The 27,111-nt window shown below is 32.3% G+C and overlaps 1 protein-coding gene across 1 annotated transcript in view; it reads right to left on the bottom strand.

The window, feature by feature from the left end:
- LOC145319821 (dynein axonemal intermediate chain 7 homolog) overlaps positions 1-27,111 on the bottom strand; it is a 49,898-nt gene that overhangs the window by 10,002 nt on the left and 12,785 nt on the right. The window contains exons 5-18 of the mRNA XM_080162184.1: positions 25,577-25,660; positions 24,947-25,052; positions 23,378-23,485; positions 22,637-22,780; positions 16,188-16,261; positions 15,083-15,178; positions 13,706-13,807; positions 13,199-13,297; positions 8,134-8,206; positions 7,351-7,404; positions 3,795-3,865; positions 3,388-3,493; positions 1,037-1,141; positions 486-570 (exon numbers count right to left, since the gene is read on the bottom strand). Coding sequence (XP_080018310.1) covers positions 486-570; positions 1,037-1,141; positions 3,388-3,493; positions 3,795-3,865; positions 7,351-7,404; positions 8,134-8,206; positions 13,199-13,297; positions 13,706-13,807; positions 15,083-15,178; positions 16,188-16,261; positions 22,637-22,780; positions 23,378-23,485; positions 24,947-25,052; positions 25,577-25,660 — 1,307 coding nt within the window. The remainder of the gene's footprint in view (positions 1-485; positions 571-1,036; positions 1,142-3,387; positions 3,494-3,794; positions 3,866-7,350; positions 7,405-8,133; positions 8,207-13,198; positions 13,298-13,705; positions 13,808-15,082; positions 15,179-16,187; positions 16,262-22,636; positions 22,781-23,377; positions 23,486-24,946; positions 25,053-25,576; positions 25,661-27,111) is intronic.

Here is a 27,111-nt window from a genome sequence, read left to right as displayed (position 1 = left end):
TCTAATAGAACCCTATGAAAGCAGTCTTACAACCATTGTCAAGTGTAATTTAAAGAGTATATTATACAATGGATATAATAGATCTATGTTATTAGATTAATAATATGCCTTTCACCATTATCAAGTGTAATTAAAATTGTATTCATAAACAATGGATAAAATAAGTATAAATTTAAAATAACTGGATAATTTTATATCTATTTTAGCATTGAAGGTGACATTGAGAACAATTTAAAGGAATTTTATAATTATCCATCTATGAATGATATGTTTAATATAATTACCAAAGAGTTAATTTTAAATATGAAGGTGCATTTATAGATAATATATCTATTGAAATGTATTCGAAAGAATATAATTTCAAGTAGCTTAATAATTGTCTATCTGTGGATATTATATCTATTATAATTACTTATTAAAGGGGGCTTGAACCAAATATGGCTTCATAATTATCTATCTATTGATACTACATCAATTTTCATTACCTATTGAAGGGGGCTCGAACCAAAGGGCCGTGGATGGTAATTTCAAGTGGACTTGAAGTAGCTTTTGTAACTCTGCTTCTTGGGCCTAGTAAACAATAGAATGTTATTATGTATTAGATGACTTTAAACTGTTTTGATGGACTTAACACTAGTGTACCATTACCGAACACACACAAAAATGAATTTAACTCCAGGGATCTTTACGATAAATTTACTCAATGATGATAAACAAAATTACTTCAACTGTAGATAAAATTAATCTTTCCAACGTTTGAACACTGCTAATTAATGAAAGAACTAATTAAAATTTTACAAAAGTATTTATTACTTAAAAGTTTTAAAGACAACGAATAAGAAAGCGTGATTATAAACATTGATTACTGGTATAATTAAATGTCCATTGCCCCCTCCTCCCTGATTTCACTCTTAAAAAAGCGGAATATATAGCAGGTAAATAAGCTGAAAAAGTTAAAATTAAGTGAGATGGATAGATGGATCACATTATCAAAGTTAGATGAAAAGAAGATTAACAACTAATAAGCATTTTGTACCTTGATTTCTCTTTCAATTTCTTCTGGTGTCTTCTTGACATTAGAGTTTTCATCTGGTGGGGCGGGTGGCTTATAATCAGCTGTCCAGGGCCGGTATTTCAACTCCTACAATATTCATAATCAAGGAAATCATAATATTATAGAGCTATATCATGTGAAAAAGGAAATATATTTCTTCCAACTTTTCCACCTGACAATAAATAACTAAACGTCTAAGTAAGCTGCTTTCTTTCGATCTTGTAAGGTTGTACAATTATAAAATTTTCTAACTCACAGATGACCCATTGGCCACCTTCTTTGATTGTATGGGTATGTGTAAAGCATGTCAAACACAATTACTCCGGTGTTATCTCTAAAGCATTACCTGTGGATGTTCTAGCTCACAGATGACCCAACTAGCTACCTTTTTTGGTTGTGGGGGTATATGCAATTATGGCAGGTATTATCTCTAAATCTTTATGTGTGGATGTTCTATCCCACAGATGACCAAAATGGCTACCTTCTTTGATTGTATGGGTATGTGTAAAGCATGTCAAACACAATTACTCCGGTATTATCTCTAAAGCATTACCTGTGGATGTTCTAGCTCACATGACCCAACTGGCTGCCTTCTTTGATTGTGGGGGTATGTGTAAAGCTTGTCTTATACAATTATGGTAGGTATTATCAATAAATCTATACTGTGGATGTTCTGGATCAGTAATATTTGACATAAAATCACTTCACATAAATTCATTTCACATAAAACGTTTCACATAAAGTATCATTTGACATAAACTCATTTGACATAAAGGTACATTTGACATAAAAACGTTTTACATAAACTCATTTCACATAAAGGTACATTTGGCATAAAGGTACATTTCACATAAAGGTACACTTGACATAAAGGTACATTTCACATAAAGGTACATTTGGCATAAAGGTACATTTCACATAAAGGTACACTTGACATAAAGGTACATTTAACATAAAGGTACACTTGACATAAAGGTACATTTGACATAAAGGTACATCTCACATAAAGGTACACTTGACATAAAGGTACATTTGACATAAAGGTACATTCCCATATAAATAAATAAATATAATAGTGGATGTAAATATTTTTTTTTCTCCCTGAGGTAGTCATTTTTTCCCCGGTATCTCATTTATTTCCTAGTATTATTTTTTTCCCCAAGCATGGCAACCGGTGAACAGAATCTCAGTTCTGCACCACAAGCCTCGCACGACTGAAGTTCCCATGTCTATACAGTCATATTTATATGAAAATATTTTTAGAAGATTTTTGAATTTTTTTTTGAAGATTTTAGAAACTTTTAATTATTATTAAAAGAAAGCAAAATTACCTTGGAGAAAATCTTCAAAAAAAAATTCAAAAATCGTCTAAAAATATTTCCATATAAATATGACTGTATAGACATGGGAACTTCAGTTGTGCAAGGCTTGTGGTGCAGAACTGAGATTCTGTTCACCGGTTGCCATGCTCGGGGAAAAAATGACTACCTCAGGTACACTTTGAAATGTATCTTTATGTGAAACGTTTTATGCCAAGTGTACCTTTATGTCAAATGTACCTTTATGCCAAGTGTACCTTTATGTCAAACATACCTTTATGTCAAATGTACCTTTATATCATATGTACCTTTATGTCAAATGTATCTTTATGTGAAACGTTTTTATGTGAATTGTACCTTTATGGCAAATGTACCTTTATGGCAAATGTTTTTATGTCAAATGTACCTTTATATGAAGTGATTTTATGCCAAATGTTTTATGTGAAATGAATTTATGTCAAATGATATTATGTCAAATATTACTGATCCGATGTTCTAGCCCACAGATGACCCAATTGGCCACTTTCTTTGGATGTGGAGGAATGTACAACCTGGCAAATAAAATTATAACAGGTATTACCTCTAAATCTTTACCTGTGGATGTTCTAGTTCACAGATGACCCAATTAGCCACTTTTTTTGATTGTGGAGGAATATACAACCTGGCAAATAACAGGTATTATCTCTAAATATTTACCTGGGGATGTTCTAGCTCACAGATGACCCAATTAGCCATTTCTTTGGTTGTTGGGGAGTGTAGATCATAAAAAAAAACAATTATAGCAGATTTATCTTTAAATCTTTACCTGTGGATGTTCTAGTTCACAGATGACCCAATTAGCTTTTTTTGGTTGTGGAGGAATATACAACCTGGCAAATAACAGGTATTATCTCTAAATATTTACCTGTGGATGTTCTAGTTCACAGATGACCCAATTAGCCACCTTTTTTGGTTGTGGAGGAATATACAACCCGGCAAATAAAATTATAACAGGTATTATCTCTAAATCTTTACCTGTGGATGTTCTAGCTCACAGATGACCCAATTAGCCACCTTTTTTGGTTGTGGAGGAATATACAACATGTCAAACACAATTACTCCAGCCATAATACGATTTCGCCTAAATGGATAATTATTTAAATTAATGTAAGTCTTAAAAAATATTTTTTAGAATAGTTATTTATCGCATCGTATTATTGACAACTTTACGTGTATATTTCAATATAAAATTATAATATTGAAACCAGGTTTGTTAGCCGGGCTTACATAACTGGTATTATTTTCATGATTTTTGTTTTCATATTCGTGAATAGTCTGTAATACGATGCTATACAAGAGTTTTTTAGTATGGCTAAGAACCGGTTCTAATCCAGCGGATATGAATCCAGTTGCAAGTCATACTGGAAAAACTTATTTTTTACCTTAGATTAAGTTCGTGCTTATCAATCTTTATCTTGTACATGTCAATTCTTTGCTGGAGTTTCTCTTTAGCCTAAAAAAATATGCTTTATAAGTAATCATGGTAACGTTCATCAAATGTCTATAAAATAGACTAAATCTTGCCCTTAGGTCAAAAATGAAAGCCTCCAGCTGAGAATCTAAGGATACATAAACTAATAAACTACTTATCTATCTTAAAAAAGGAAAACTGAAAAATCTTCTTAGTTCTTGATTATTTTCTATAAACCTTGAAACTTTTTGCTTAATTTAATTTTCAGTGAAAATATTGTAAATTTACTGTTACACATACACACACACATACGCAAACACGTACAAGCAAACACATACACACTGCACTTGAGTAATTAATCTTATTATATAATTTTCATACCCATATATGATTATGCATTATGCACTAATAGACCAATACTCCTCAAGAAGTTTTAAACAATTAAGATTTAAACTATCCAACTGAAATTTTATTATGCTAATAAAAATGATATGTTATTAATATTCTTTTTTTAAACTAAGTTTTTTTCATGTTTCTAGTAGTATCTAAATGATTTCTTGAATGGCTAATAAGGTAACGTGTTAAGTATTAAGTAGATAGGTAGGCAGTGTGACATCATCTATACGCAAGGACGTCAAAGCTTTTATTTTGTAGAAGGTAAAAAAATCTCTATAGAAGGATAATTCAACTTAGGGTTAGGTAAAATGAAGAGTGCAAAGTGCGCCCAAAATTTCACTAAAAATATTTTTCCATGGGGTATTTACTAGCCCTGTATTTTTTTTTTGGGGGGGGGAGGATTACCACTCAATCTCCCCTTGTTGAACAACCTTGCTTCCACCGATTGTAACAAGGGGAAATGATGTAACACCCAATTGGTGGTATGCATTTTAGATTAATTTCAAGTAAGAACTATCTTCTTCATCCTCTCTCTACACTTGAGCAAACTTTTAATACTTTTTAGGGTGTGCTATCATGTTCGTACAGTTTTTATTTAACTGATTATATTAAATAAATGAAACTATGGAAACAAACTTTAGTAGACATTGAATATAAATGTTATTTCATTCATAAAAAGGCTTGAGTTTCTTTTAAAAGGTTCCAATAAGGAGTTTTTTTTCCAGACAAAAGCACAATTTAGAGCAATTCAAAATCAACATTTTATTTTTGAACAGTCACTAGCTGAAGACAAAAATATTGAGACTGCTAGGGCTGCTGAAAGAGATACAGAAGCCGTTAGTAATTTATATTTGTAATATTTGAACATTGTATTATTTCCATTTTTGGTTTCCTATGTAGTAAAATTTTTTGTCTGTAACTTAAGATTTCCATAATTACTAAACCTTTTGGCTTCTCCATTTCAAGGAAGCTTGACATGTCTTAAATGGTTTTAGGCTATTTTATTTTTAGATTCAAGTATTATTAGAGTTTTTGGCTATTTTTTGCCGATATCTTACCGTTCGAATTTGGAGACCCTAGATGCTAGGGGCGCAGCCACTACTTTTATTTTAGTGAATTTAATTTAATATGAATCAAAAGTATATCCTATTGCATATGATATGAACAGGTCTATATGGGTAAACTAGAGTTGGCTCGATATAATTATCTCCCTATTGGCTAGTTTTCTATATGCATATCTATTTCTCAATAAATCTATTTTCCTCACCCGGCATTACTATCTAAAAGAAAGTAAATATTTAATAATTTAAATGATTTTTAAAAGATTTTTTTAAATTATATTTTTTTCTTTACATTACCATCACCAAAGGGTTAATGATGATGATTACAATTTTAGTTTAATATTTGAACACACAAAATGTCGCCACAATCGAATTCTTTTAAAACATAGTTTTCTTAAATTTATCATATTATAAATTTAAATATTCTTTTTTATGATTAGAAATTAAATACATCAATATAAGGTAAATAGCAACATGAAATGAAAAAAATGAATTTATTTTTAATAAAGTAAAATAATGGGTCTTATCGTTCTGGGCAATGAGAGTTTATTATGGATTATTGGAGCACTATGAGTTTTAATCATATATTCCTTGGAAAACTTGAGCTCGTTTATAGACATTTATTTCCTATATAGATCTGACATGGATCTTGAAGCAATTAAGCAGGCCGTTTTGTACATGTTAAAAATTGGAAGATTTCATTAAATAAAAGTAATCGCAAATATACTTAGTAAATGAAATCACACTACCTGTTTTCTTACAAGCCTCGGCACAAAAATATGTGAAAAAAGGGTAAGGGGAGATAAAAACTTTTTTTTATCCATAAAAGAATGGGACACTCCTTTATTACTTTTTGTTTTTTTTACTTATATAAAGGATACTGAAATTAAAGAGAGCTTTTTTATTTGTTTGAAAATAACTTTTTTTGTTCTCCGCTTGATTAGAATACAATTCAAGAACTAAAAGTAAAAAAAGAACTTTTTTCTAAGTTTATTAATAATCTTTATGCATATAATAAAAGCAGAATTAAATTTTAATAGTTAAAAAGGTACACTCTAAAAATAATGTTTATGATGTATTGTTCATATGTTTCCTTTGACTTGCATTGAATGTAGGAAGGAAGTGAGTATTTCCATTGCATCCCTAAACTTGTTACACAACTAATTATTCAACAATGAGTATGTTTTTGTATTTTAGGATCCCTTAAATGTATAATAACTTGCATTAACCACAACCAAAATAATATTATTTTTTCTTTTATCCTTTATTTATCTTTTTTCATTTTTTGTTTTTCCTTCTTCTTTCTCTAACACTCTCTGGTCATATCTTTTGGTTAAGATTTCAATCAGCTTTGTCACTAATGGACGTAATCGTCCTATTTTGAGGGCAATTTAAATGAAATTATGTACTTTGTACCTTGTATCAGGGAGGAAGGGGACAGTAGGCTAGTCTCAAAATTTAATAATAACGTTTTATTATTGTTGGCTTAACAACTTTGGGGACTTTTATTGAATTTTGATTTGTTGGTTCATTTAGTTGAGTGTCCAAGCGTTTCCACCATTAATTGAAATAAACTAAAGGGGTTATTTTGTGTATTATCATTGGGGATGTACTTTAATTTATCAGTCATTTTCTTATCCCTTTAAATCCCTGACTTTGTAAATTAGTTCTCATTTAATGTGCAGTGCATTTTATTAATGCCAACTTAAGCCACTTTCCCTATTCAATTCAATTACTGAAAATATTTAAGCCTAATACTTTAAGTACATTTTGTAAAAGTTTGCATATACTCTAGGTTTTCACAATATTAGGTCTAAACTCCGTTTATTATACAGGAAATTTGTTTATGACGTTTTCTGAAATTAAAAGCTTTAAAAATGCCTGTCTGTATGTTATTTAGTAGTAATCAATTGGAAAGCGTATTCTTTAAAGCTTATCTTTCACTATTGCATTACATTGTTTGTTTTCAGTTTGTGAGTCACCATTCTTAGACTTTCATCTTATATGTTAAGTTTTTTGCCAACCTTTTTCTAATAAAAGTGCTACAATAGTTGTTTATTATAAAAATACCTTAGTTGCAGGATCTTTCTCTTCCTCTTGGTCTATTTCAGATCCAGCTTGAGCCTAAATATTTAAACATTGTAATCAAGCCTTAGAGAAATTATTTATAGTTCCAAGCGAGCAATGAAAATCTCCCCACCCTTATATTTAAAGAATATGAATGGGGGGGGGGGATGGGGATTTTTTTTCTTCAACCCTAGCCTTAATCCTGAGGAGCCAACAACATAACCATAATAACCTAAATAACCCAATTTATTTCAAAATAAGAGAAGGGATGGGTGGGAGTTTAGAAAAATCTTCGAAGCTCCTTATTATATTATGAGTTATTAGCGGCTTCGCTTTGCTCCAAGAGGTTTGATCAAACCAATTTTTTGTATTTTAGATTTGAAATAAGGGGGGGGGGGGGGTAGTCGACCCCACAATTTGAATTTTAAAAAGAAAATAATTTTTTTTTGGCGGGGGGGGGTATTTTTTATTTTTTGGGGGGTTTGGGGGTGTCCCACCTCCCAAGAAAATAGTCATAAACCTTCCCGGAACCTATGAGAAGCTACCCTGTAAAGGAGAACCCGATCGGTTCAGCGGTTAGCGAGATCCTTCGCTACAAACAAACAGACAGACAGACATCGTTCTACATTGTATTATAGATATAAAAAAAAATAAATTAAATCAAATCAAAATTTACTTAGAACACATTTCCTAAAAATCGTAACGACATTCAAAATATGTTTTAAACCTAATTTTTAATCATAAATGTAGTTTTTGTTTATAGAATAATAGAATAAATCTAATTACTTCTGTAGGTATTTCAGGGTTGTCAGATCTGTTTGATTTCATACTAGCTCTTCTAGCTGACCCTCCTCCATCCCTGAATTATAATAGAGGTTATCTCATGTTAATTTCAGGGCTATCAGATCTGTTTGATTTTATACTAGCTCTTCTGGCTGACCCTCCTTCATCCCTGAATTATAATATAGGTTATCTCATGTTAATTTCAGGGTTACCAGATCTGTTTGATTTCATACTAGCCCTTCTAGCTGACCCTCCTCCATCTCTGAATTATAATATAGGTTATATCATGTTAATTTCAGGGTTACCAGATCTGTTTGATTTCATACTAGCTCTTCTAGCTGACCCTCCTCCATCTCTGAATTATAATATAGGTTATCTCATGTTAATTTCAGGGTTACCAGATTTGTTTGATTTCATACTAGCCCTTCTAGCTGACCCTCCTCCATCCCTGAATTATAATATAGATTATATCATGTTAATTTCAGGGTTACCAGATCTGTTTGATTTCATACTAGCCCTTCTAGCTGACCCTCCTTCATCCCTGAATTATAATATAGGTTATATCATGTTAATTTCAGGGTTACCAGATCTGTTTGATTTCATACTAGCTCTTCTAGCTGACCCTCCTCCATCCCTGAATTATAATATAGGTTATCTCATGTTAATTTCAGGGTTACCAGATCTGTTTGATTTCATACTAGCTCTTCTAGCTGACCCTCCTCCATCCCTGAATTATAATATAGGTTATATCATGTTAATTTCAGGGCTATCAGATCTGTTTGATTTCATACTAGCCCTTCTAGCTGACCCTCCTCCATCCCTGAATTATAATATAGGTTATATCATGTTAATTTCAGGGCTATCAGATCTGTTTGATTTCATACTAGCCCTTCTAGCTGACCCTCCTTCATCCCTGAATTATAATATAGGTTATCTCATGTTAATCTCAGGGTTACCAGATCTGTTTGATTTCATACTAGCTCTTCTAGCTGACCCTCCTCCATCCCTGAATTATAATATAGGTTATCTCATGTTAATTTCAGGGTTACCAGATTTGTTTGATTTCATACTAGCCCTTCTAGCTGACCCTCCTTCATCCCTGAATTATAATATAGGTTATCTCATGTTAATTTCAGGGCTATCAGATCTGTTTGATTTCATACTAGCTCTTCTAGCTGACACTCCTCCATCCCTAAATTATAATATAGGTTATCTCATGTTAATTTCAGGGCTATCAGATCTGTTTGATTTCATACTAGCTCTTCTAGCTGACCCTCCTCCATCTCTGAATTATAATATAGGTTATCTCATGTTAATTTCAGGGCTATCAGATCTGTTTGATTTCATACTAGCTCTTCTAGCTGACCCTCCTCCATCTCTGAATCATAATATAGGTTATCTCATGTTAATTTCAGGGCTATCAGATCTGTTTTATTTCATACTAGCTCTTCTAGCTGACCCTCCTCCATCCCTAAATTATAATATAGGTTATCTCATGTTAATTTCAGGGCTATCAGATCTGTTTGATTTCATACTAGCTCTTCTAGCTGACCCTCCTCCATCTCTGAATTATAATATAGGTTATCTCATGTTAATTTTAGGGTTATCAGATCTGTTTGATTTCATACTAGCCCTTCTAGCTGACCCTCCTCCATCCCTGAATTATAATATAGGTTATATCATGTTAATTTCAGGGTTATCAGATCTGTTTGATTTCATACTAGCTCTTCTGGCTGACCCTTCTCCATCCCCAAAATAAATGCGAACATTTTTGAAATTTTAATTGTTCAGCTTGTTTTAATAGTAGAAAAATACTACGCATACCGTTAGCACCGCTATGAACTCTATTTTTTGGGACATTTACCACCTGGATCCTAAATTATTTGTAGCACATGAACTGTTCTTTTATTTTCAAAACTAGAGTTCATAGTGGTTCTAACGGTATGCGTAACACTTTTCTACTACAAACACAAGCCGCGCAATTAGAATTTTGAAAATGTACGCATTTCTTTTTGCATACCATATTCTCTAACATTTAGTAATAGTTTAGACATTTTACCACGTAGCTCCCTAACTATATGTAGCACAGGAACCCTTCTTATATTTCCAAAAAATAGAGTCCCTAGCGGTTCTAACGGTAATAATAATTATAAGTATATGTGAGTTAGTCCCTTAAGATTATTGAAACCTGAAGACCTTTTTTAATACAATTTTTAGGGGTGCTTTTGTTGGTCCTGGTCAGGATTTAGGCTAGTTTGGAAATATCTCTTAAGCAATATTCTATCTCTATAGATATAAACAGGAAAATGTTCAAAATATCATTAGAATAACACACTTACATAGTTACAAAATATTTTGATTTTCCCATTTCTATCACTATGTGTTGCACCAACTATAAACCATATATCCAAAATTTTAGACAGAATTTGGATATAAGAATTCTACAAAATTAAACATAAAAGAGATTCATTGGTTTTAGTGATCAAACAATCAAAAGTAAGATATAACCAAAAGTTTTAAAACCAACAAAAAGCCTTATCACTTTAAGACATTGGGTACCATTACTAATTACAGTCCAATGTCCCTATTTTCCTTGGTTTCAGCCGAAGTTCTTTAAACATGACATCCAATGTCTGTCAAGGACTGCACTATTTAACATTTTACTGAAAATCTAATCCTAACTCCATTTTTTTTATGAAAAAGTATCCTTAATCCGTTTTCACACATATATGTATATCTATCTCTATGCCATATAAAGTTGTATATTATATACAATTCTGAACATTTAAAATAGAGTATTAATTAAAGCAATTGTCCTATCGATTTCAAACTCTGCATGATGATTCCTATGATGAACAGTTAGGTACGACCTAGAAAGCGTAGCAACTCTATAATCGTCACCAGAAAGTCCTTTTGTCCATTTAAAACATGCTGATTTTCAACTTTAATAAGCTCTGATACTCTACATAGGATATTGTTGGTTTGTTCATCCTTCTGATTTTAGATCATCGCTTTAAGGATGTTATCAACCTTGTATCAGTATCTAAGTGTCTTCTTAAAACTAATACTTTTTCACACATATATAAAGTTGTTATATACACATTTCCATGGATATCAGAATGAAAATTATAGGATGAAACCCAGTTTTGTTAGCCCGGAGTGGTCAAAGACCCAGGCTAACAAAAATGGTATTGATATTATGAATTTTATATTAATATTCGTGGAAAATTTCTGTAATATGATGGTTTACATGATTTATCAGTACGGCTGAGAACCGGTTCTAATCCTGCGGATATAATCGGTTTCGAAGCCACAATGGAAATTCAATTACAAACTTAAACAAAGGATAATGCAGCCTTATGCTTTAAAGACAGCTGTTAAAAAAAAGAGTTTTGACTGTTCTTAACAATTTGACTAATGTTGGACATAAATGCCAGTTGTTTTTATAATTTACAATTTTTGGCATCAAGCTGCCATCTGCAGCTGTTAATGAGAAACCAGAGCTCTTTATTAGGAAAATAATAAGGAATGAATGCCGCTGGTAATGCGGCTTTAAAACTTTTGTTTCAAATAGATAAGTACTATAAGGAAAGGTGGGGATCGAACCCACTACCCTCAGATTAAGAGTCTCATGATCTATGATTAGTTCATTTATTATAAAGCCCTTTAACCCTCAACGGTCATTTTTTCTATCTCATTTTCTGTGTGTGAAAGATAGAGGGCTATAATTGAGTGACTTTTTAAATATGGGTATGACGCATAACTGAGAGTTGGAATTTTTTGAATATCTCAATCCTGGCGGGCACAGGATGCCAGCAAACCTGGCAAGGTCATCCAAGTAAGGAGCAAAATATTTTTTTTTGACTTAAACAAAGCATTTTATCTTACAAAAATTCAAAATTATTCTCTAGTAGTAAATCCTAATATGAAATATAGGTGTTCAAGTCAATTTCAGGTTCTAGGTATGGTCCTGTGGCAAGGTGCCCGACTGTTAAGGGTTAAACTAAACTAGTTATCTATTCTGTACAGTATTGTAATATGTCTCAAATAGTCCAGAGAAAGAGATCACTGAACTCCCAGATTTTATCAGGAATACAGGGATAAGACAAGGAAGGATAAATAGTTCTTCTAAATATGTATATCTATACCCCGAGGACATTGTGCCAACCTTACTTGGGTCTTTGAAACCAACCAATAGCGTCAGGAATATTACAACAGCCAAGTCACTTCCAAAGAGCAGATGCAAATTGCTAGCAGACGACATGGGTCACCCAACAGGGGTATCCAGGCAGTTGTCTGGTTATTCATCTATATTTATAAATGTATGATCCAACATTGTTCTCTCTCCTCCCTGTATATTTGCAAATAAAAGATTATTTTGAAGAGTTTTATTGTGTAAAATGTAGCCAGGAGCATCATAGTAATATTATTGGGTGCCAGTTTTGTCATATTTTTAGAAGCGCAACTACCTTTTCCTATTATAAGCATGCACTTATTTTGCCAAGGGGGTGCACTAAATAAAAGTTTTATACTGGTACTCAAAGTTTTATACTGGTACCCAAAGTTTTATACTGGTACCCAAAGTTTATACTGGTACCCAAAGTTTTATACTGGTACCCAAAGTTTTATACTGGTACCCATGACAAATGTAATTTATGACAAATGTACCTGTGTGACAAATGGTTTTATGACAAATGTAATTTATGACAAAAATATCTTTATGACAAATGTATTTTATGTCAAACGTAACTTTATGACAAATGTAACTTTATGACAAACGTACCTTTATGACAAATGTACCTTTATGACAAATGTACCTTTATGATAAACGTACCTTTATTATAAATGTACCTTTATGACAAATGTATTTTTATGACAAATGTACCTTTATGACAAACATATCTTTATGACAAGTGTACCTTTTATGACAAACGTACCTTTATGACAAATGTTTTATGACAAGTTTACCTTTATTACAAATGTAATTATGACAAATAAATTTATGACAAGTGTATTTATGACAAGTGAATTTATGACAAAAATTACTGAGCCATATTCTTGAATTTACCTTGGGGTTTTTTCCTTGGCAGGTGGAGCAGGAGCCCCCTTCTTTCCTTTTCCTTTTTTCTCGAGTGCCAATAGGCGCAGCCGTTCTTGTTCAGCTTCCCTATAATGTAAATATTGATTTTAATTAAAATTAGACGTAGTATATAAATAATAGGCAAGATATTGTTTACCAGCTTCTGTTAAAGATATATAACAAAATTTTTGGTGAAGATTCTGCTGACTTATTAGTAGCTACTCTATAACTCACTGGGTCCGTCGGTGTGCTTGTATTGTATATGAAGGACATTAAATTTATTTGGGAAATTGTGTTTTTTCTCAGCTGCTATGTAATGTAAGCAACTAAAAATAATCTATATTTCCTCTGATCTTCTTCTCTGTAAATCACTTTTTCCGTTTGTTCATCCATTATTTTTAAGCTTCATGTGAACGTTGTCATTATTGTTTGAAATTGAACTTTAATCACAAATAATAATCCTATGAATAAAGCTAATTAAATTAATGATTAGACCTGGCAGCTTTGAGTTCAGCTTCAATCCTGGCCTTTTCTTTCTTTCTCTCCTCTTCCTCTCTTCTCGCTTTCTCTTCAAACATGCCCACTTTCTTCTTTATTCTAAAATTTATGTTTGAATTAATAGAAGGACAGTATTACATATAATAGATTAATTAAAGGTTTAAAGTTGCGTGTAAAAAGTAGATACTTTAGAATATAAATAAATTAAAAATTATTTTAAGTTTTTAAGCTTGTCAAGTCAAACTGTACTTAATTTCTACCAAATGTATATATATGAAATTTTCAAAATAAAGAACAGTTTGACTTAATTAGCGCAAATATTGGACTGAACGCTAACACACAACTTTGCGGAATAAAACTTTATAGAATCCATCACCAAGTAAAAGATTTAGAGATCTGCATAAAAAAATGTTTCTAAAAATTATTAGATTTATTAAAATATGGTAAATACTATAATGTTGCATAATGTTAGACCTATAATGTCTTGATTGTTAAAGTTGTAAAACTAAGCCAGGCTTGGCTGCTCAAATTACAGGGATTGAGGAAATATTACATGAACATTGGAAAAACCAGTGGCTAAGTGAAATTTTAAAATGATAATTTGATTTGGTGATTTTGTGATCATATTCAAGTTTAAAGCAAATAAGTAATGATAGCATTTAGTAGGTAAATATTTTTTTTAATTTTGCCTTTTCTCATTCACTTAAAATTTTTTTAAAAATTTAAATTGCTTACTAATGAATCTAACTCAATTATGACTTGTATACTTAAAGTTGACTCATTCCTACCATCAATCCATTATAATCAGCACGGATACTCTATAACTAGACTATGGGTGTTTGTAACTGGTTATACATGGCTCATGCCAATTAACCATTGCATTTTAATTCACTATATATCTACGCTTACTTAGCTGTATTATTTTAAAATCCATTTTCCTATCCGTTTTTCGCCGCCCTAATTTGCATATAAACTGATTGCAAAATTTCTACACTTTGTGCTAAAAGGTAAAATTTGCATAATGAACAAAATTTTAGTAGGTAAGATACCAATTAAGGTTCTTGTGTGTGTGCTTGTGTTTTAGATTAGGTGGGTTTTTGTTTAACATTTTAGAAAGTATGATACCAATTAGTTTTTGCATGGCTACATGTTTATGTAAATGCTAAGATACAGGGTATTTGAGTATATTTTTATATGTAATTGTATACTAATGAAAAAATCTTTTTTAAACTGTTGCTTTGTGTTGATTTTGTCTTAAGTACAGAAAGCTTATAGTAATCCACAACTCCAAATAAAAAAGTACACATATACATATTAACGAACATACCCTGATCATAGAGAGTTATAGAGTAGCCACACTACAAAATTGTCTACCTGTCCAATAATTCTTCTTGATCTTCTGGATGAATGCCTGGCTTCGAATAGGAGGGACATTGCTTGCTGTAATGATCATACTCTACTCTCATAACTCTAATAAAAAGTAAATATATATAAAGAGAGGGACATTGCTTGCTGTAATGATAATACTCTACTCTCATAACTCTAATATAAAGTATATATATTTATTTATAGAAAGAGGGACATTGCTTGCTGTAATGATCATACTCTACTCTCATAACTCTAATATAAAGTATATATATAGAGAGAGGTATATTTCTTGCTGTAATGATCATACTCTACTCTCATAACTCTAATATAATGTAAATATATAGAGAGAGGGACATTGCTTGCTGTAATAATCATACTCTACTCTCATAACTCTAATATAAAGTATATATATTTATAGAGAGAGATACTTTGCTTGCTATAATGATCATACTCTACTCTCATAACTCTAATATAAAGTATAAATATATTTAGAGAGAGGGACATTGCTTGCTGTAATGATCATACTCTACTCTCATAACTCTAATATAAAGTATATATATTTATAGAGAGAGGGACATTGCTTACTGTAATGATCATACTCTACTCTCATAACTCTAATATAAAGTATAAATATATATAGAGAGAGGGACATTGCTTGCTGTAATGATCATACTCTACTCTCATAACTCTAATATAAAGTATATATATAGAGAGAGAGGGACTTTGCTTGCTATAATGATCATACTCTACTCTCATAACTCTAATATAAAGTATATATATATAGAGAGAGAGGGACTTTGCTTGCTATAATGATCATACTCTACTCTCATAACTCAATTCAAAATTTATCAATTCAAGGACGCTTGTTTCTTGACTTCAAGTAAGTTCTTAAGTAGGGGGTTACCCACCCTCCACCCCCTTAACAATAGAATAATACTTTTCTTGTTGTCTGTATTACAACATCTTGTTTTAATTTGAGCATTTAGCGGACCTACCTACCCCGCCCCCCCCCCCCCCCGCCCCCCCGGAAAACCCGGTGCACCCTGTTAACAAAACAGTAAATATCTTAATATTGTTGTCCTACTAATGACTTTATCCCATTGAATTATACCTGACAGCACCTCTGATACCCATCAAAGATCTTGGAAGCTCAAAACTGAACCCTAGTCCATCGAATTCAGTACCCTGAAATGAAAAAAATTATTAGACAGTAAGAATATTAATTATTAGAAATTAAAAGAAAAAAACCTTATATACAAATATTTAAAATTTTAAACATAAACTAAGTCCTATAAATAATTCTAATTTACATTTTTTAGATAACGACAAAATTTTGAAATGCCCTGCGCATTTTTAGTTATATTTATACTAGCGGCTTCGCCCCTAGCCTAGAGCCTTTGTCCCACCCCCCAAAGAAAATAGCCTAAAACCACCACAGGACCAGTAGGTAAATTCTCTGAAGAGTAGAGTCATCGATTCATTGGTTACCAAGATCTTAAGGGACGGACGGACAGACATACATCATTCTACTTCGTATTATAGATACTAGCTTTGGTATTTTCTGAATTGTTGAAAATCATATTACAACAAGGGACAGGAGAATTTTGATTGGTTGGTTCATTAAGTTGAGTGTCCAACGTTTCAACCAATAATTGTAATCTACAGAATAGAGAACTTTGGGCATTATCATTAAGGATATTGTACATCATTTTATCGGCCATTGTGTTATCCCATTAGATCCTTAGGAATGATTTTGGTAGTTCTGACGTACAGACGCACGCTAACATATCAAAAGCTTCGCTTTTTTCTGCAACAATTTGTAAATAAGAACATTTGTTGATGATTATATATTTACTTATCTTATCCCATAGAAAGAAAATCAAAAACACTCTCTTGGGAATAATGTCTGTGCCACCCCTTTGTTTTTGGGTGGGGCAATTTGTGTTGGTTTGTCGTAAAAAGGACCTAATTGATTAATCAGTTCGTTCAACTAGTAGGGGGAAGTGGATGAGGTATATGGGATGGATGGGATTTATGGTTATTTAAGCCAGCTGCGAGTATTACTTTATTAGAGTACATGAAAATCTAGTGAAACATCCAAGTAATAATATATCGATTAATTTTTATTAAATTAATGATTATCAAAGATAAGTAGCGTAGCTTTTTTAGATCATCGATGTGTCTGTACTTTACCTCATTCTTTGATTATTGATGGATTTCAAAAATCTAAATTGCTTTAAATTAAATTATTTATGTTAAGATATTGTCAATTTTTTGTTTTAAAAAGTCATAACTGTATTGAAAATATTCAAGTTGGTTTATTAAGGTGTTCAGGGCCTAATTAATGAGTAAGTATTTAGTGGTGGCTCTAGTGCCCCACCCTTATAACTAGTAAGCTTTTTATCATTGTGTGAAAACAATTTTGTCAAAGTTTTACTTTTTCCCCCATTTACACTCCTTTATACACACACTCACACACACACACACATACACAGACTTCTTCACACAATTAAAAAATAGATATATTAAATAGATAAAACATTTTTTTTTATATATTTGCGAATCAGATAAAATCAAATAAAGAGCCAATGCTTGCTGTTTATTATGGTTTTTTTATAGTCAAACTACGGTTGCATGTATCTTACCAATAAAGTACATATATCAACATAAAAATAGTTCAAAAAATAAATCATGATAAAATTAAAATTAAGTAAACAATAATATTGGTAGTACCGCCATCATATATTATGGTCAAGTTAGCACAAACAAATAGACAAAATTACATATGTATGGTGCACTTTTTGTTGCTGGACTACTTTTTTTAGGACACAAAAATTATCTTTCCTAAATATCTATTCTTTTAACACTTACTCATGTATGTTGGTGTGTATGTGTATGTGTGTGTGTGTATGTGGGTGTTTGTGTATGTGTGTGGCTAAATACGTTTACAAGTTTGGTAAAGTGGATGTTTTTGTGGCTAGTGAAGAAGAAAAGAAGAATAAACTGGGGATACAATACAAACCAGCTATTGAAAAAAAGGTTAACCACTCTTTGAATTGAAATCAAAGTCAGTTACAGCTGTTTTTACAAAAATAGATAACTCGCAGCTGGCAATAGCAAATCATTTTTGATGAAATTGTCAATTATGTTGTATTCAAAGGTAAATTGCAGAGTCTTTAAAACCGTAATCTTTTATATCCTTTCTATATCCTCCTAAGAAACTAACTGATGTAATTTTTTGCAATTATCATAACGGAAAAAAAAGAAAAGGCAACTGAAACAAAAGTGTTAAAAAATTGTTTTTTTTTATACTAGTCACTACGCACATAATATTATGTTGATCTATTTTCGAAGGGATAGGAATAGACTAAAATATATAGCCTTAAAGCATACAAAGACTTAAATTTAAAAATAAATAGACTAAAACTATCCTAGGACCATAGGCGTCCAAGGGGGGGGGGTAATGGGCCATTTGGCACCTCCAAACGGGGTATTTACCCCCCCCAAATTGAATGTTCTTAAAAAAAAATGTTACTGAAAATTTTTTTTGGGGGGGGAGGGAGTAATCCCCGCCCCCCCCTTAAAAAAAGTCATAGTGTGACTCGAGCCTTGAGGTGTAATATATTTTATGTTCCTCGTTTGGTCTCCTAATAGTTAATGAAAAGTATATCCTAATGTTTCAATTAAATCAGATCTTGAAGACGACATTTAAACCGGCTTCCAAAAAACAGGTTTCTTACGAATACGTTCATAGCAGACAGATTGTTATTGTTTACAAATATCATCATACACGCTAAACGAGAATAAAAAAGTGAAGTTATATTTTAATTGAAAAAAAAGATTTAAAGTTATTTTGGTGAACTGTGTTACCAAAAATAAAATAAGTAGTACATTAGTCGTTGAAATATCAAGCTTTATATCATTGCAAACTGTCAGTCAGTCATAAAATCTTTAGGGTAGGGCAGGGCCAAGTCAGTTGCTAGGCGAAATCGTTATTATTTTGACATATCTTCATTAAATGACATTTATCTCCATGTTCTAATCGATTGACAGAAAATTACATGAAACATAAGTTGTTTGTTGTTAAATTGCCTACAAAAAAGTATAAAAGCAAATTTTTGTTAGATGATTTTTACGGGTACTTATTGGGTCTCAAAGTCGAACGAGAAAAAAAACCATTTTTTAATTATTTTTAAAGGTCAGAAAAAGATTGGGTTGTACAAAAACGGGTAAGAGTTAGGAGTCTAGACGTCTTCATGGGACAGAATAAGCATTCAATTCCATTGAAATCATAAAAAAAGCTTGTTTAGTTTTCTCAAAACTAGTTATAAAACTTACCAGGACCTATAAGACGCTTCACTTTAAAGTATAATCATATTGGTTCATTGGTTAGTGAGTTAATTATTGTATTTTTATGTTCTAAAGAATGAGATACTACTATATATTTAAACTAGCGGCATTTTTAATTTTAGTTAAAAAAATTTTTAAAAAAAATTTTTTTCGGGAGGGGGAATTTTCCTTTTTTGGGGGGGGTTGGGGGTGTCCCACCTCCCAAGAAAATAGTTATAAACCTTCCCGGGACCTATGAGAAGCTACCCTGTTAAGGAGAACCCGATCGGTTCAGCGGTTAACGAGATCCTTCGGTACAGACACACAAACACACAGACATCCTGTTACTTTAGTATAAGGATAGTAGTGGCGCCCTTAGCATCTAAAAACTCGTGCTTTCTAAAGGGTAAAAAGGGAGGAGAAAAATAGCCTAAAACCACTCAAAGGATTGACCTATAATAGTGTGGAACCATCATGGGATCTATGTGAAGCTTTCCTAAAAAGGAGAACTCAGTATTAAAAGTAATGAAATCTGAAGCTATAGTCAAATAAACCTTACTTACTACTTTATGTTATAGGATAGTACTTATTAACTTAATAGATTAGGTAGGTGCTTTTTTTACATAATTAAATTACCCCCCCCAAAAATTTTACCCCCGGGGTAAATTAGTTTGGGGGGGGTAATTACCCCCCCCAACAGATTTGGGGGGAGTATTTACCCCCCCCCCAACAGACTTTAGGGGGGGTAATTACCCCCCCCAATCAAATTTTACCCCCGGGGTAAAAATTTTGGGGGGGGTAAAAAAAAATTTCGGCGCGCTTCGCGCGCCATTTTACCCCCCCCAAACACGAATTACCCCCCCCCTAAAATTTTTTACCCCCCCCCAAAAAAAAAGCTTGGACGCCCCTGCCTAGGACCTAAGGAAAACTTCCCTAAACTTCCATCTATCAGTAGTTATTGAAATTTTGGACTTTATATACTAGGATATTTATATGAAAAATACAAAATTCTGTGTATCATTTTTACAGTTATGTTTTTAGGCGAAACTTTTTTGATAGACTTTACTTTGCTAAGCTGTAGAGTTAGGATTATAAACAAAACCATAAACTTTGCCTTCTTAACGGATATAGAATATACATGGATACTATGACAGGGGAATATTTTCGGCAATTTTAGGTTGCTAACATGAACATCATTTATTGGTCATCCAGTGAGAGGGTATGGGTTGGGTAAGGGGTTGGATGATGGGGATCGTTATTTCAGCCAGCTAAAAGATTTACTTAATTAGAATACATGATAATCTAGTGTAATATCCAAGTAATAACAAATCCATTGCCTTCTTTGTCTTTATCTCTCTCTCTCTCATTCTCTCTTCTTATCTCTCTTTCTCCTTTATCCACAAAAGTAAAACTTTTATTTCCCTGGTTTTAGGCTTATCATAATAATTTGATTTCTGCAAAATTGAAACATTTTTCAACTTTCATTATTTAAGTTACTATAAAAAAAACATATTTTTTATTATCAACTAGGATGACAAAATTCATAAGTACATTTACTATAATGTAATGCACAGAGGTACAGACAGACAAACGGTCACGTTTAATTTTTAAGTACATACTCATAGATGCTTTGTAAAAATTTATTTTGAAATAAACAGGTTATTTTGTGATAGTTGCAAAAAAATCACGTTTCCCCTTACAATTATAGACAAACGGACGGCTGTATTTGTGAATTAAATTGTAGCCTCGCCCATAATAAATAAAAACCAAATTTTCGCCTCAACCTTAGTATTGGTCACCAAGACCTACTAATACTACGCACCACATACTAAACTTTTATTTCTCAGACACTATTATACAATCTTTACTTTGGGGGTAACTTAATAATAGATATAAATACTACATATAACTAGATTTCTACAACTGGTTCTCAGCCATACTGAAATGTAATGTATTGTATACCATGTTTTTACAGACAATTTTTAATCCAATATCAAAATAAAATAAAACTAATACCAGGTTTGTTAGCCATTGTTGTTAAAGACCTTGTTATAATCTTATATTTTTTTTATTTTGATATTCGTGGGAAAATGTCTATAATATGCGATAAATAAATATTATTTATTGTTTAACTTGCTGTGTCCCTTAAAAGTCTTTAAATACCTATATTAGATACTTTTGAATAGTTCTTTTCAAAATTAATTCAATATATTTTGAATGAAATAAATAATAATCTATTGAATATACATCTAATTCTATACTATTACATCTATTATCCAACCTTATCCTAAACCAATTGGGTCAATAAATAAATACTTGTGAAGTAGTTTTATATCTTTATCTTGTAACTTTATAATGTACCTTAAAAGATTCTTTCTGTAAAAGTTGTATAAATTAAGTTTTTCCCTACTCATAAATGTTTGGTTGTTCTATTCTATTTATTCCAAATTAATAGTTTTGCCTTTATTATAGAGAAGCTACTCTTTCAAGTGTAGATTTTCTGCACTTCATTCAAACAATGAATTATACTAATTGATACAAGATTTTTAAGTTAGGCTTAGAACCGGTTCTACTTCAGCGAATATTAATCGGTTTCGAAGCCATACTATGAAAGTTATTATACTTGTATGTCTTAATCTTTATCAACTTCAAGTACACTCCTAGTAACTCTAAGGACGGTAAATAAAATCTGATCTGTATAGTAGGTTCCAATGAACTAACATTCCAACTATTACAGACAACCAACTCTTTGATTGCACCACCTTTGTCTGGACGTCTTAACTGTGCATGGTAATGAGTTTTGCCTGTTTTTGGGAAAAGGCATTCCACCAACACTTACTATTAATAATTGCAGTAGTAGGAACAACTTTAAAGATTTTAGATAAAACGAGGTTTTGACCGAGATTCGAACCTATCACCTCCCCAATGACGAGCTGATGCGCTACAAGTTACTATACGTTTCCAAGGTTAAATACAATCTAATTTCTAAAATAATTCTATAAATATATATGTATAACCCAGACAACTACCTGGTATCCAGTGTTGGGGACCTTTTTTGTCTGCTATCAAATTGCTTTCTGCTTTTTTGTAGCGACTTGGCTGTGTTAATATTGCCGACGCTATTGGCTGTTATTCGAAGACCCAATTGAAAGTCGGCACAGGTTCTACGGGGTTGGGTCATACAGTTATTTAAACCCTTGCTCTTCTATTCTTTTACTCTATTATTCCTACCTTAACTCTCATGTTCTTTTCCACCACATTGCCCCACAATCCTAGCTGTACCAAGTCAGAGGCCAGGTAGTGTTGTAGGACATTGTTCTCTGTGTCCACTATGGGGGACACGTCCAGCAGTATGTTGTAGGTTGCTCGGTTTAACTGGAATAAAAAAGAAATGATAAAACTTCTTTTACTTTTTCTTTGCATCTCTAATAATCTAGTTGAAACAGGAAGTTTAAAGGAAGTGTAGTTTTTCAAGACATTGTTTTCAGAATTCACTATGGAGGAGACAACCAATCATAAGATTAAACTAAAAATAAATTGGGTAATTTCCCTCAATGTACCTGGTCGAATACAGAACCCTCCTCCCCTTCCTCATTTCTGATACAAATTTAAAATAAGTGAGTTTCGATTGTTTATTTATTTCTCTAGGTATAGGCCCTACAGAGGTTAAGCAAAAGAAAAAAAACTAGCCATTTCTCTTATTTTTTTGTTTTAAATTTATTATAGAGCAAAGTTTTAATGCTTGATAGGAATTTTGACTCAATTTTGTTTTTATATTCCGCAACTCATTTGGATGACGAGGTCGATTTAATAAAATGCAATTCTTAATCTCAAAGGCTTAGAGTCCCTTACTCTGCCTTTATAACTGTAGAAGATGAAATGTAAAGTATATCTAAATAAAAATGATAGGATAATTATTTCAAAAATATGACAAATTAAAGACTACCATATTTTGCAATAAAAATGTACAACCTTAGACATTTGAAGTTTTTTCATGGTACTGAATATTTTCTGTCTCTCAACCAGCTTGGCTTTGTGACTTCTTGTCATTTCTTCGGGTTTCAGAGGCACCTCCCATTCCTAGAAAATTATTGAATGAAAATCTAAAGAAAAACATTGTCAACATTGTCAAAATCCATAAGTAGCACAGCACTTATATAAATTATGAATGGACAAGCAAACAAATTGGAATCTAGAGAAAAATGAAAAAATATGTGGTCATAAAAAAAGAGAGAAAAATAGAAAGAATGATACAAGAATCATAGAAAGTCACGAAACCTTATAGAGAATAGAATATCTTATGTTGCATGACCGACGGTCCAATTCAGTTGTATACTAGATGCTATTTGGAAAGGGGACAAATCAGATATCTATTTTGCATTTTCACTGTGGAATAACGGACGAACGGACAAAGTAAATTATAGAGTAGCTTTGTAACTTAAATACCTACCTCTGGATATTATAGAATACTTTCAAGTGTATTCATCAATGGTAAAACTTCTTGAGTTTTTGCTATAACATCTTCCATTACATCTTAAATTATACTAGCTCTCCTTCTATATAGTGTTACTAGTGGCTTCGCCCCTAGCCTCTAGGGGCTTCGCCCCATGAAGTAATGGAAAGTCAACCCTCCAGAATAATTTTATAGTTATATTTTCAAAAAAGTTATTCTTTGCCGAATTACTCTTTGGTAAAATTAAACCCAGGTTGTTCACCGTATATCTCGTACGGGGTGAGCATAAGCGAGTACCCTGTATGCGGCGCAAGCTCTGATAGTCCCACTGATTGGACCACATATACACAAAAATTGAAAACTCTCCTCTGTAAATTTTATTTAATACCTATAATTGCAACAACTTTTTAAAGATGTCAATTTTTAAAAGTTACAAAAAGCCCCAAAAAATTTTTTGGTGAAATTTTTTTTTTTTTTTTTTTTTTTTGGGGGGGGGGTTCATGGTGTCCCACCCTCCTAGAAAATAGCCTAAAACCACCAGAGGACCAGTAGGTATATTCCCAGAAGAGTAGAGCCCAATTTGTTCAGCAGTTACTGAGATTTTACAAAAAATGTAAAAAAAAAAATTTAGGGGGGGTGGTTTTTTTAGTTTTTAGGGGGGTTGGGGGTGTCCCACCCCCCAGGAAAATAGCTTAAAACCATCACAGGACCAGTAGGTATAATCCCTGAAGAGTAGAGCCCAATCGGTTCAGCGGTTACTGAGATCTTAAGCTTCAGACGGACAGACAGACGGACAGACGGTCAGACGGACAGACGGACAGACATCAAGCTACTTTGTATTATAGATGGACTGACAGACGGACGGACAAAGTAAATTATAGAGTAGCCCTGTAACTAAAATACCTACCTCTGGATATTCTAAAATTCTTTCAAGTGTATTCATAAATTGTAAAACTTCTTGAGTTTTTGCAATAACATCTTCCATTACATCTTAAATTATACTAGCTCTCCTTCTATATAGCGTTATGGACTGACAGACGGACAAATAAAGTAAGTTATAGAGTGGCTTTGCTACTAAAAATACCCACCTCTGGATATTCTAAAATACTTTCAAGTGTATTCATCAGAGGTAAAACTTCTTGAGTTTTTGCTATAACATCCTCCATCAAGTCATACTTACTCTCCTCCCATAAACTAAATATAATATTTATGTGGAAACTTATTTTAAAAACTTATGAAATTATAATCAATTAAATGGTTATAGAATATTCTTTGATATTATGACAGAGGAAAATTGTCGTAAATCAACAATTTATGTTGCTAACATTGACATTACTTATTCGTCAGTTCGTTTATCCAGTAGGCGGGGAGATAAAGTTGGTGGATGTATCGTTATTATAACCAGTTTCACTTTGCTAGAGTACATGATAATATGGTGTGAGCTCCAATTTATAATAAATTCATTTTTATATATAACAGTTTTAAAGGACTTTAATTGCACCAGCAAATAATTAGGCTGGAGCTAGGAAAGTACAAAAAGGATGAGTTAACCAAAAGTCCAGAGTTGGTTTCAATTTTGATGGGAATATTGACAAGAAATTAGTTGGAAGTTAAGCTTTTCAGCGGGTGACGGACGGGTGGACAGTAGGAAGAAAAGGCTTTGCTACTAAAAAATAATATTTAATAGTTTTCATAAATTGCTATGGCTTATATTCTACCTTAGGTATGTATTCATTTGTTTAACACAAGCAGGATCTGGCATTCCGTCACATTTAATATACTCACTCCAAAGTAACTCTTCCCTGAAAATTAATATGTTCAAAGATAGGTCATTGGTAGATAAATTAACACAAGCAGTATTATGGTATACAACTTTACTATTTCTTTCCCTCAAAGCCTAGCAAGGACAGAAACCCCACTCTTTTTTAGTAGCGAAGCTACTCTATAATTTGAAATGTCCGTCTGTCCGTATGTCCGTATGTCCGTCTGTCCGTATGTCCGTCTTAGTTTGGGGGAAACGTGATTTTCTCGGCTCCTATAAAAGATAAAAGGCTGAAATTTTTTGACAACATTCCCATTAACAAGGAGCACAATTAACTATAAAACATTAATGGCGATAGGACCGCTTTTTAGCAGGTTTCAGGCTATTTTTGTATTTTTCACATTTTTCTCCATATCTTTGGTGTTTATGGTCCAATTTCCAAAATTTTTTCAGTTATAGAATCAAAATTAAATTTCCTGTCGTTTCAAGAAAACAACTATGACGGTCAGACTGCCTTTAAGCAGGTTTAAGGCTATTTTTGTATTTTTCACATTTTTCTCCATACCTTTGGTGTTTATGGCCCGATTTCCAAAATTTTTTCAGTTATAGAATCAAAATTAAATTTCCTGTCGTTTCAAGAAAACAACTATGACGGTCAGACTGCCTTTAAGCAGGTTTAAGGCTATTTTTGTATTTTTCACATTTTTCTCCATACCTTTGGTGTTTATGGCCCAATTTCCAAAGTTTTTCAGTTAGAGATATCAAAATTAAATTTCCTTTCGTTTCAAGAACACATCAATGGCGGTCAGACTGCCTTTTTGAAGGTTTTTGGCTTTTTTATATTTTCACATTTTTCTTCATATCTTTGGTGTTTATGGCTCGTTTTTTTTAAATTTTTGTAGTTAAAAATATCAAAATTAAATTTCCTGTTGTTCTGAGCATCCAGTATGTAATTTACTTTGACCGTCAGTCTGTTAGTCATAGTACTGAAATATAAATAAATATTAAGAAATTAAAAACAAATGTTTAAAAGGTTTCGTGATTTTTTCCTAATATACATGCTTTTGTCAACTAATATCTAAATTCTTATTTAATTGTTAAAGCTTCGCTACTTATGGATGTTGTCATCCTTGTTTTTTAATAATCTCAAAATAAGGGGGATAGTTTTTTCTTTGTGCCAGTGGCTATCCTGAAGCAGCTATATTGAAAGTTGCAGGTTAAGCACAGATAATCCTATTATATAAAGTAGTAAGCGTTTTTTGTTTGTCTCTAAGGATCTCGCTAACCGCTGAACTGATATTGTTCTCCTTTACAGTGAAGCTTCTTATAGGTCTTGGGAAGGTTTAAAACTATTTTTGGGGAGAGTGTCTTCACCCCCTTCCCCCAAAATTATATTTTTTTACTCTTTTGAAACTCAAATTGAAAATAGGATGAGATCGAATTTTCCCCCTCCTACCTTAAGTGCCCATAGAGGCGTCTAGGGGCGTAGCC

Source organism: Acartia tonsa, chromosome 1 (assembly GCF_053477335.1).
Source record: "Acartia tonsa isolate MP-2025a chromosome 1, ASM5347733v1, whole genome shotgun sequence".
Classification (NCBI taxonomy): Eukaryota; Metazoa; Arthropoda; class Copepoda; order Calanoida; family Acartiidae; genus Acartia; species Acartia tonsa.
The sequence above is the reverse complement of the archived record's forward strand: the minus strand, read 5'-3'. Positions and strand labels throughout refer to the sequence as shown.